At 34.4% G+C, this 12,997-nt stretch overlaps 1 protein-coding gene across 9 annotated transcripts in view; it reads right to left on the bottom strand.

Moving 5' to 3' along the window:
- CEP290 (centrosomal protein 290) overlaps nt 1–12,997 on the bottom strand; it is an 82,478-nt gene that overhangs the window by 32,665 nt on the left and 36,816 nt on the right. For all 9 annotated transcript variants that reach the window (XM_087868876.1, XM_045780000.2, XM_045780001.2 and 6 more), the window contains 8 exons: nt 9,682–9,793; nt 7,898–8,103; nt 6,814–6,965; nt 3,509–3,620; nt 2,403–2,858; nt 1,724–1,888; nt 506–613; nt 158–292 (listed from right to left, as the gene is read on the bottom strand). In XM_087868876.1, coding sequence (XP_087725002.1) covers nt 158–292; nt 506–613; nt 1,724–1,888; nt 2,403–2,858; nt 3,509–3,620; nt 6,814–6,965; nt 7,898–8,103; nt 9,682–9,793 — 1,446 coding nt within the window. The remainder of the gene's footprint in view (nt 1–157; nt 293–505; nt 614–1,723; nt 1,889–2,402; nt 2,859–3,508; nt 3,621–6,813; nt 6,966–7,897; nt 8,104–9,681; nt 9,794–12,997) is intronic.

Genomic DNA, 12,997 nt, shown 5'->3' with positions numbered 1-12,997 from the left:
TTACTGGCTATTAAAAATATTATAGTAGAGTAGAAAAGGAGACTGGAATCAGCAGCAGATTCACAATTCTATGCTTCACCTCTGTTAGAAAATATTTAGAAAATTCCACAAACATATTCAATAATATACAAATAAAAATGCAAATTCTTCTAATTACCTCTTCTAGTGATTTACAAGTTGCCCGTGTTTCTAGGATTATTCGAACATTCTCCTTAATTTTTCTTAGAGCAATCTCAAGTTGATTTGGAACGGGCAAACTAGGGTCTGGCAATGATCCTGTAGCTTCTTCAAACTATCAAGAAATAGCATTTTTTGAAAAAAAAAAAGCAGTTACATCATTAAGAACAATACTATTACAATGTATGACAAGGACATGGCTACATCCCACTTATATTTGAAATATAAGAAAATAATATCAATTAAAATTCCATCTAACTTCAGAAAACATTTCTGTTGGTTAATGTTATAGGTCATGCTACAGAATAGCAAACAGAATTATTTATACCTTTTGTGCTGCTTTTAGTATTTCATTTTGCTGATGGTCAAAAATGTCTAGTTGACGTTCCAGCTCAACTTCTCTTTGGTCCCAGGCCATCTGCCTTTCTTCATGAAACTGTACCAGACACACACAGAGACACTCACTAAGCATATAACAAAAGTGTTTATATACATTTTCTTATTTAATCCTCACAACAACCCTTGGGGTCACTATATTCTCATTTTGTGGAAAAAGGAAGCAAAGTCAAAGAGATTTAAGAAAGTAACTTGCCTAAGATCACAGAGATAGAAGATGAGAAGTCAGGATTTCAATCTCTCCAGGTACCCACCCATCCATCCATAACATTTAATGACATGTACTATGTAATAAGCACTATTCGAGGTCATGTGAACATGACAGTGAACAAAATCAAGTCCCTTTCACCATGAAACTTACTAGTGAGGGAGAGACAGTAAATGAATAAATAAGTATGTTAGAGGGTGATGAATGCTGGAAAAAAAGGAATCCCTATTTAGGGAATCTTGATAGTAGGATTTACAGTTGTATTCTGCATGGCTAGTGAAGGCCTCACTGATAAGGTAAGACATTTGAGCTAAGACTTGGAAGCAATGAAAGCATAAGCGATACAAGGATCTAGCTAAGAACACTCTAGGCAGAAAGAACAACATAATTTCTAAGGCAAGCAAGCATGAACTTAGTGAATTTCATCTGTCTCTAAAGTATATATGGCTTTACACCAAGCTGCCTTCTGCACTCCATCACTGAGAGTCAGCTGAAACTTGTAACTGTGAAAGTCAAATAACTAATATCGAAATAAAAATTAACTTACCAACGAAATTTACGTATTGGTCCTTTTAAGTTTAAAACTACCATTATGGGGCACCTGGGTGGCTCAGTTGGTTGAGTGTCTGCCTTTGGCTCAGATCATGATCGCAAGGTCCTGGGATAGAGGCAGGGAGCCTACTTCTCCCTCCCCCCAACCCCCTGGTCTTGCTCTCTCTCGCTCTCCCTCTCTCTCTCTCAATAAAATCTTTAAAAAAATAAAAATAAAAGAAATAAAACTACCATTACAACAATAAATTTTTTCAATGCCTTCAATAACAGTATTTTCTAAGAATAATAATGGGAGCTACATTCAATCAAGAAAATAATGCAATCATTCATGCAATATTCTTATGTTTAATATCTTAGCAACAAAACAGCGAAATAAATATAAAATGAAACCTTGTTTTGCTGCACAATTTCCTCCTCCAGACTGCTGATTGTATGCTCGTATTCAGAAATTATATTATTCAAATATTTTATTTCTTCTTTATCCTTGACTAATTCTCGATTTAGTTTAAGCTCTTGAAGACGAAGTTCTTCTATTTTCATATGCCAATTGATTACCTAAACATTTACAAATAAAATGTACAAATGTAAGCACTACCTATATATATACTTCTCCACTGATCCTAATAATTTCAATTTAAATTAATATATATCCTATAATAAGATAAAAATTATCCTTTGTCGAGACACAGGCAAAGTTCATTTAGAATTTTCATACTCTTCTAAAAAATATGTATGATCTTAATATAACATTCTTCAAATATTTCTATGTTTACAAATAACTAAAATTAGTATGTAATTAATACATATAAACTTTACTAGCGTGTTGAAAGTTCTTTGATAGTATACTATCTAAGCATTTCTACCAAAACCATTGTTTAGAAGAGTCTCATTTTATTTTTACAAATACACATTCAAACAGCCAAAACTTTTAACTTATAAAATCTATATTAATAACTTATAATTGGAAGTTTGGTCATATAGTAAGCATTTTTCAGGTAGCTACATATGAAGAACTTAAAATTACTATGTAACTCTTTCGGAAATACTGAACTGAAAGTCCATGTTTTACCTTTTGGGCTCCCCTGGCATCCTTTAGAGTGCTTATTAACTCTTCCAGCCCCTTTAACTTTAATTCCATCTCCATTGTTTTGTTCTCCATGTTTCTATGCTCTTGCTGAGAATTTTTCATCTCTTGCATTATCTTCAGTTTGTCGTTTTGTAATTGAATCATTGTTTTAGAGAACTTTTCCTGTTGTGCCAACGGTAAAGCTCCACTAAACTGCCGCCGTAGAGACTGAATTGTTTGGCGCAGATGTTTTGCTCTGTTTCTCCCCTCCAAACGGGCATAATAGAGAGCCTGTTCTTTTTCATCAAGTTTCTGCTCTAAGCGCAAATTACAGGCCTCTGTCTTCTGCAGTTTAGATGTAACTGACTCCAACTTACCAAGAGCAGTAGCCTCACTAATTTGAAGAGAGACAATGTGTTGATGCAACTTGGCAATCAGTGCCTTTTCATCAGACTGTGCCTAACAGAAAAAGTATATATTTATAGTTGGTTTCAAGTTTTTCTAATGACACTTATCATGGATTTAAAACACAGCTTATTGAATAAATTTTTTAGAAGTGTGGTACATGAGATCCTATAAAAATCTAGCCTAGCCTTAATTAAATTAAATTAAATTTTAATTATCAAAACTTGTTTAAGAAAAAAAGCCCAGAATCAAACATATTTAAAATCCAAATCTGGCATCTAAGTAACAGTTGGCATATTACCGCTTTTTTTTCAACTTTCATATGTAAATAACAATATTGGTATAACACTAGTGTGGACATTTTTTTTTAATCCTGAAAGAATTTATAATGGGACAATATGTGTGTGAAAAGCTACATAGCAATACAAGAGAAAACACTGTTTTCAAAGACTGACCTATCTATTTCTCCTCAGGTCTTAACTTCGATTAGCGGCCAGCACAATGTATTTGTAGGTATTTAAATGCTTTTCTGTATCATCAATGATATTTCAAATTAAAGAGTTTTTCTAATCAGGTTACAATTAACAAGAATAGGAGCTTCTGTTTGACATAGTCTCTGATTAAAACTGTAAAATCACCCAATATCTAATGTGAATTTAGGAAAAAGAAAAAAATCTATTTAGAAGAGCCAATACTGTACCTACCTGATAGTCTAACAGCTGCATTCTGACAGACTCTACTTCTTTTTCCCTGGACTGTTGCTGTGCATTCAAAATTTCAACTTGTCTTTTGGCAATATCAGAAATCTCTCTCAGTCTGGGAAGAGAAAAGATGCTTCAGGAACAATCTGGTACATTTTCTAAGTAAATACCAGTATTTCAGATTTCTAGACTCTTGGAAAAGCCGCTAATTTCCAGCATCTTAGTATCAAATACTAAAGCAAAATCTCCTCAACTGTTTCATGAAATGTAATTTCGTGAGAGGTTAACACCTGTTAAAAAACTCCATTCCCAACATCCCTTCCCCTTGAAAATTCATAATACATAGTATTGTATGAAATGTTCTGAGAAGTTTTAAAGTAAATTATTTCAAACTATACATATACAGCATTTTCCAAATCTATATGGCCATAGAACTGCTCTCCCACACTTTTTTCATAAGATACTTATTATCCTAGTTTGGCAGAGTTAGAATAAGGTAAAAGTAGGTTTATTTGACATAATTGTACAGTTAAGAATACAGAAATTTAAAATTCCTAGGTTCCCTATGTGGATTAATATATGTTTTAGTTTATAAGCTATCAGAAATGTGAAAAAGAGGGCCACCTGGGTGGCTCAGTCGGTTAAGCATCTGCCTTCGGCCCAGGTCATGATCTTGGGGTCCTGCCTGGGATCGAGCCCCACATTGGGCCCCCTGCTCAGCAGGGAGTCCGCTTCTCTCTCTGCCCCTCCCCACCGTTTGTGCTCTCTTTCACTCTCTTTCAAATAAATAAAATCTTAAAAAAAAAGAAATGTGAAAAAGATTATATGCTTACTACAATTAAAAAAATAGGGGGAGCTTGATGGTAAATTATTAAATTCCCTATAAGACTACTATTGTAAGAGCACAGAGATAAGATGCATTTTACTTTGGGCAAGAATTTCAGTTCACTGTGACAGAGAAGTCAGGTTTCCTATATTTATTAGAAAGTCGAATTGTCAGTTACATAAGTTTTAAAAATTAAAATATAATAAAATGAATAATTATAAATTAGTTTATTTCAAAAGGTGAATTCTATGAGGTAAGAGGAAGAATATGGAGTCCTTCGTAGTGAAATGGGTTGAGAATAACAGACATTCCCAAAGAGCTATCAAGGCTCCAAAAAATAACTTTATGATGGGCAAGCCATAAAACCCTTTTCACAAATAATTATTTGTGCTTGACAGATCACCTTATGGCTCCTGTTACCTTTCTACCGAACTGACACAAAATTACCCAGGAGAATGAGTACACAGCATCTACTTGGCACACAGTATTTATTCCTTACATATATTTTGTGTTCCAAGTGAATACACTATTTCCACATGTAAAATAAAAATCATGATGTTACTTTAGGGTTTTTAAGTATAATTATATGAGTTAATATGTGTTTAATACCTAGCACAGTACATAGTTCTCAATAAATGTAAACTGAAGCAAAATCTCAATTTTTCATATTTTTATATCAATCCTTCCAAACAAGAAGAAGAGGTAGATACTAGTACTCCCTTAAAAAAGTGAAGAAACTAAAGTTTATTCTATTTTTTTAATTAAAAAATATTTTATTGCTTGGGGCCTGGGTGGCTCAGTTGGTTAAACGTCTGACTCTTGATTTCAGCTCAGGTCATGATGGTATTAAGGCCATAAGATCGAGTCCCACATCCAGCTCCGCGCTCAGTGCAGAGTCTGCTTGAGATTCTTTCTGTCCCTCTCCACTTGCCCCTCCCCCTGCTCATACCGTCTCAAAATAAATATTAACAAAAATATACATATTTTATTGCTAAAAAATGCCAACCATCATCTAAGCTTTCAATGAGCCATTATCTTTTTGCTGGTGGAGGGTTCTCCCTTAATGTTGATGGCTGCTGATTAATCAGGATTGATCAATCAGTGGTTGTTTAAAGTTGGGGTGGCTGTGGCAACTTCTTAATATATTTATTTTGTTTTATTTTGTTTATATTTATGTTATTGTATTTTATTCCAGTATAGTTAACATACAGTGTTATCCTAGTTTCAGGTGTATAATACAGCGATTCAACACTTTCATACATCACCCAGAGCTCATCATGAGTGCACTCCTTAATCCCCATCATTATTTAACCCAAACCAGCTCCCTGCCAGCTCCCCTCTGGTAACCATCAGTTGTTCTCTATAGTTAAGAATCTGTTTCTGGTTTGTCTTTCTCTTTTTTTTCTTCCTTTGCTCCTTTGTTTTGTTTCTTAACTTCTACACACGACTGAAATCATATGGTATTTGTCTTTCTGTGACTGACTTATTTCCCTTAGCATTATACTCTCTAGCTCTGTCCATGTTGTTGCAAATGGCAAGATTTCAATTTTCTATGGCTGAATAATATTCCAACGACTGGACTACTGGAATATTATTCTACATACCACTTCTTTATCCTTTCAACTATCAATGGACACTAGGCTGCTTCCGTAATTTGGCTATTGTAAATAATGCTGCTATAAACATGGAGGTGCATGTACCCCTCTGAATTAGTGTTTTCGTATCTTGGGGGTAAATACCTAGTAGTGTTATTACTGAATCATAGGGTAGTTCTATTTTTAACTTTTTAAGGAAACTCCATACTGTTTTCCACCAGTTTGCATTCCCACCAACAGTGCAGGAGGGTTCCCTTTTCTCCACATCCTCGCCAATACTTGTTTTTTGTGTTGATTTTAGCAATCTTACAGGTATTAAGTGATATCTCATTGTAATTCGGATTTGCATTTCCTTGATGATAAGTGATGCTGAGCATCTTTTCATGCATCTGCTGGCCATCTGGATGTCTTCTGTACAGAAATGCCTATTAATTTCTTCTGCCCATTTTTAATCAGATTACGTTTTTTGGGTGTTGAGTTGTATAATTGCTTTATGTATTTTGGATACTAACCCTTTATCAGATATAAGAAACTTGAGCTTAAGTAAATTAAATGACCACTACACTTTCCTCCAAAAAATTATCAGTATGTGGAAGAACTAGGTTGCATAGGGTCTGAATTCTAAGTTCAGTGCTTTCTGCAAAACTATTCCTGGACTCTAAAAAATAAAAGTCTTGGGAAGTTATTTCCTCTTTAATATTATTATTTATGCCTATTAAAAATTAATCTTGTTAATATTATTTAATCTTGTTCTTACAAAAAAAGAAAAATAAAAACAATCAGTATCAATTCCATGAAGAGTATTACCTCAAACCACTGTAATTAGAATTCTTAAAGACAAATTAGAGTAGACACACCTAATAACTGAAAAGTTTGCATGAACTTACTTTGACACTTCAACTTTTAGTTCCATTTCACTCTTCTCTAATTCTAGAATCCGTTGCCTATCAGCATCACTTACTGTCTTGCTCACACTATCAGCTAATTCATCTCTTAACATCTGTTCCACCTTCTGTGCTTCCAAATTGATTTTGGTAAGCTAAGAAAAAGTAACAAAAAAAAGTTCAGATGTATCAGTTTTTGGTGAGGTTTTCCCTTTCAATTTCGCTTTTACCATACTGCAGTTCTCTTTACTTGGCATTAGTCAAGTCATACTGAATTGGGTGTGATGAAATACTAAGAATAGATTGACGAGGGTAAAGAGAAAGAGTCAGAAACAGATTATAAAAACTCTGGTTATACACCAACCCACCAAAAGTCATTTATATTAGACAACTCACAGTCTAATATTTGAATCTCTGATTTTCTTAAATTTGTTTGAAATGTGGTATTCACATTATACTTTACTTCAATTAAATCATCTATAAATAAATATGAGTTAATAAAATCTTATTAACATATTTAGAGACTCAGTTAAAATAAACAAAATGAGATATGTTTAAAAAATATACTAATTCTCAAAGTAAACATTTCAAGAGTTCTTTTTCATCATTAATTGTTGAATATTTGCAGAATTATTTACTGCCAATTCAATATTTCTGACCATGTCAAAAAAGACTAAAACTTACTATTAAAATGTAAAGTCCTGAGAGTAGAGATTACTGCCTATTTTGTTTCCTACCCTAACACCAGCCCCCATACAGTGTCCAGCATGTGACAGGCACTCAATAAATATTTGTTAAATGAACAATGGTAGTGGAAGGCAACATCATTATTAAGCAAATAATACCTTTTTGCATTAACTCTAATGTAATGCTGATGAGAAATAAGAACTCATTTACAGAAATACCTTTTTCTTTTTAAACATTTCAGATTTAAAAATACATCTTTTATTCTTTTATTTATACATTACATGAAACACAAGCACTAGACTAATATGTTACTTCAGAAATACAAACTAATCTCTCACAAAATACAATGCCTAACATGACTAATTCTTACTCTAATTGCATGATAAAAATTATATCAAACCTCAGCAAATTTGGTTTCCAATTCAAAATTACGTTCTTCCATTTGCTTTAGTGAAGTCCTTACATGTTCATACATTTTTTGAGAGTGTTCAGCCCGCTGCCTTTCATTTAATTCCTTCATCTCCAGCATAGTGATTTTTTTGGAAATAGAAACAATTTCACTGTTGGTTATTGATTTCTTTGCCTTATCCATGTTCGATTCATTTCCTATATGCAACAATAAGAAGTCAATCTCAAGCCGTTACCAAAATCGTATCCCAAATATTTTAGCCATCATAGATAAGGATGCAACAACACAGTTCCATAGAAAACACATGAGCCTTATGAATTATGACTACCCTGTATTCCAGTCTTAGCTCTATTCCTGTTTGGATACTGCCTATCCCATTTCATCTCTCTGGAACTTGTTTCTTCATCAGTCAAATGATAATAAAAATTATTCCTCATAGAAATTTAGGAATTTCTAGAGGGAATCCAGCACTTATTAAAGAGAGATAGCGTAAAATGAACAGAGAACTTACCACAATTGTATGTATACTCTTTTTTTATATCTTAGGATATAAGATACCTTCTTTCATGTAGAAGCTACATGGAAGTCAATTTGCTTTTAATCTCTTAATGAATTAAAAATTGCATTTCTGAAAATAGCTTATTTTAGATAATGTTAGGCCCAATGTTACGTTTCACTAACGTACTACATGTCCCAATTATCAATTTAAAAAAACAGCTCTATTTTGTAACAGGAACCTTAAATAGCATTAGAGCTCTAAGGTCTAGAAAACAAACATACAAAAATACTTTATCCAAAGGAGCAAATTTATCTGAAAATTATAAAGCACAATGCTAGTAAGATAAAAAAAATATTTAAATGCCATAAACTAGGATAACCATTTGACAAACTAACATGGAAAACCCTAGCAGGAGCCACAAAGGTTTTAATATCCTGTGAGACAATAATATCTCTGTTAGATATACCTGAAGATGTTCACTGCAGCACCATAAGCAATTGCAAAAATAAGAAAACCTAGTGATTTAATCACTGAAATGGTAAGATATTGCATGAATATTTGTATGTATAAGAAGACGAATAAAACAGAAATATTTTGACATCTACTAAGTGAATATAGTATGTAATGTTAAATATAGTTTAAAGTATATATTTTTCCATTAGAGTCATGCTTACACTTTATTTATTTATTTAAGTTTTTATTTAAATTCCCGTTAGTTAACACACAGTGTAATATTAGTTTCAGGGATACAATATAGTGATTCAACACTTCCACACAATACCCAGTGCTCATGTAAACATGGATAAGGTGATACAAAAAATAATAATAGTCAAACTCTGGGCTATATAAATTCTTTTCAAAATTTTTTTGCCTTTTATGGTGACCTTTTAATTTGAATATATCAAATGATACATTCCCAAGAGAACTTTACACACAGTGGAAAATTCCCAATACTACCACTAAAATATAGATATTTAAAAATCATCACCAGTCTTGATTGTTATTTAAATGGTTCAAAATAGCTAATGCTTAGTCATAATTTTTTAACATATATGATTTCACTAGGACTAAATCTAATTAAATAACTAAAAACCAAATTTTGGTAGAGATTAGCACAAGATATTACACATCAACTGCCTGCTAAATTAAACTGTGAGGCAGAGTTCATTTTTATCAAAATACTTCCTTTGCACCTAATCGAGAAAAGGAACTATAAATGAAAAATACTCACTATTAGCTCTTCATCACTTTATATTATCAGAGTCCTAATACTTACCTAATTTAGTTTCTTGCTCCCAGGCTTGTTCGATAGTGTACAGTTTTTCCTTGGTAATCTCCAGTTCTTTATTTATAGACTCCATTTGTTCTTTTAGGGATGCATTTTCACACTGAATAAAACAGAAACGTCACTGCGAAACTACATTGTAATTCACACTAATACCACAGCAGTGACATTGCCTTAACTTGTATCTCCTAAAACTCACCATCCAGTTTTTTTGTAAACAAAATTAGGAGCTCCCCTACATGTAATATATACATACACACACACACACACACACATACACAGACATACACACATACATACAGAAAATATTATTTGAAAATAATCATCAAAATCCCGTGTATCCGATCTGTGGCTTCTGAGCATTAGCTTCTGCCGCGTGCATCTTGGCCAAGCTAGAACACTTAGAACTTCACAACCTGCACAATGAAGGTTGCTCACTTCCCTGTTTCACACAGATAGTTACTGAGCATCCGGCGTGCTATCAGTGAGGTGCTGCATGTCCACGGTAAAAAGAAACACAAGATTCTGGCCTTCCCAGGCCTCACCATTTGGTGTCTGTGGTTATGTGTGTGTGGCGGGTGTAAGGGAGGGTGTGGAAGGCAGCACATGGCGAACAGGTAAGCAAAGAAAACAATCATTAAAAATATAAAGATCCAGAAAGATACAGAGTAGGGACCCAGAGAAAAACAAAAGGAGTCAAATGAAGATAAAGTGGTTAAAGAAGAGGTGGTATTTAAGCTGAAAGCAAAAGTATTAGAAGGAGCCAGTCTTGAGAAGAAACCAGCCAGGGGAAGAGCTGATGTACTGACAAACCCGGAAGCTCTGATGGAGGACCGAGTTTGGGGTGCTAGCAGACTTGAGCACCGTCAGCAAAAATAACAGCGAAGAGTGCTCTGAGGGACAGTGGGAGAGAGAACAGGGGGCCATACTGGGCCAGGCATGGTATGTCAAGATAAGGAACTGGAATTTAACTTAATATATAGTAGGAAACCATTTAAAGATTTTGAGGAGGAAGTTTTCAAGAATCATTCTGAAGGCAATGCAGAGAATAAATAAAGGAATACACAGGGAAATCAGAAATTAAGATGATATCATAAAGGCCTGATGAATAGGGTCCTAGTGGTGAAGATGGAGAAAAGAGGACACAATGAATGAATTATATTCGGGAAATAAAAACGGCAGGGGAGAGGAATGACTAGAAAGCAACTCTAAGGTTGCCTTCCCTAAGCAGGTAACAGTAGTGCATACTGAAACAGAAAAGACTATGTGAGAAGAACAGATGTCAGGAGATGATTTTGGATATGTTAAATTTGAGATCCCACTAAAACAGGAGTAAAGCAGGTAATTCCATTACAGCACTGAGAAGTCAGGCTGGACACATAAATGTAGGAGTTGGCACATAAAGTTAATATGCTCATTTTTTCTTTGTTTTAACAAACCGAATGCTTACTATGTGTCAGGTATTCTAAGCCCTGGACTTTAATGATAAACAAATCTATCCTAGAACTTGTGTTTTGGTGGGGGGGGGTAGTTGGAAAAGAAGCCAATATATAACACAATGTCAGGTAATATGTGTTATGAAGAATGGTGAAACAGGATAATGAGGTTTTCTTTAAAGTAGATGTTACAATAAAAAGAAAAGCAAAGTAAGGGAATGAAATATGACTTTCCGGTAACAGGCATAATTACAACCTGGTCTAGGTAGTGTAAATACATAGAAAAACGACAAAAGAGGGATTAGAGTGTTTTAAACATCTTTTTACCCTTTTTTCTCTTACTTCCTGACTTTCAAGGAGAACTTTGGTCTTGCTCCAGATCCTATTCTCAGCCCCCCGCCTTGGCAGTGCATGCATGCACCCTTTTACCACCTCCTCTCCAACCTTCAATTGTTCTCTCCCTATTCGCTCTAAATTTTCTTTCTCTCTCCCCTCAAACTACATTGGTCTCCTTTATTTAAAAGGAAAAAAGTTGATAAAACAAATCTTCCTCTCGGGGGCGCCTGGGTTGAGCGTCTGCCTTCAGCTCTGGGCGTGATCCCGGCGTTATGGGATCGAGCCCCACATCAGGCTCCTCCGCTATGAGCCTGCTTCTTCCTCTCCCACTCCCCCTGCTTGTGTTCCCTCTCTCGCTGGCTGTCTCTATCTGTCGAATAAATAAATAAAATCTTTAAAAAAAAAAAATCTTCCTCTCGATTCTAACTTAGCCCACATCTCTTTCTCTTTTCTTCTGTCATCAAATTTCTAGTTGGTTTTTGCATTTCCTTATCACCCACTCTCTTTATTTTCTGAAACTTGATTTTCATCACCTTTACTCTCAAGAACTTCACTCTCAAAAGGCATCAATGATTTCCTAATCACCACATCTGATGACCTTGGCACCATGGCTCTACACCATTAATCACTCTCTCAAGGTCAACATTTATCAGCTTTAACTGTGTGCCATACAGGAGGCACTAAACACACAAACATGAATTAAGTCGAGTTCCTGATATCAAGAAGCTTATATTCTAGTCGGGGATGCAGACGTATCAAACACTCACGTGATACAAATAGCAGAACCAGGTAGGTACAAGACAGAACTAATATAAACAGAGGGACTTTGTTCTATAAAGAAAAATGCTTTTGAAAAAAAAAAAAAAGATAATGTCTGAATAGAATTCACTGAGCACGTAAGCTGAGAGAGGGGGGAGAGCTTTCTAGACAAGGGAACAGCAGGTGTGAAAAAACATATCTAGGAAAAAACACTGTGTTCCAGAAAGCTGGTAGTACAGTGTCAAAAACCGAAATTGTAAAAGTACTCAGAGCATCACAGGAGATGACATGAGGTAAGGGGGGGCTAATCACGAAAGGAATTTGACTTTTATTCTTCAAGTGACTGGCAGCTGTTGATAGGTTTGAAGCAGGGTGTCCCATGGTCAGGTTCATGTTTAGAATAATCATTGTGGTGGCAGTAAGGGGGAGGTAACACGGGAGACAGGGATTGGAGTAATGGCTACCACAAAACACATAATAAAGAATAAAACTAAGACACTGACAACAGGGACAAATATATATTCAGAATTATAATCGAGATGTGGGAAGAAGAAGGGATACAACACAAATGCAATTTTTTTTTAATTTTAAGGAAAGATGAAAAATATTCTTTGGAAAAACAGATAAATAAAGGTTAAAAATTACTTATTGGTATGTTATCTACATAACACATTTCTTACATAGGATTTTTAAATGTTTCAGAGGAAGAGGACAAAAGGCATGAAAGATGAGGAAAAAGTAAAATAAATTATTACCACACCTTATATTGAACATTT

The sequence above is a fragment of the Ursus americanus genome, chromosome 17 (genome assembly GCF_024610735.1).
Source record: "Ursus americanus isolate L20-20 chromosome 17, mUrsAme1.1.p, whole genome shotgun sequence".
Taxonomy (NCBI): domain Eukaryota; kingdom Metazoa; phylum Chordata; class Mammalia; order Carnivora; family Ursidae; genus Ursus; species Ursus americanus.
This window is presented reverse-complemented; position numbering and strand designations above follow the sequence as displayed.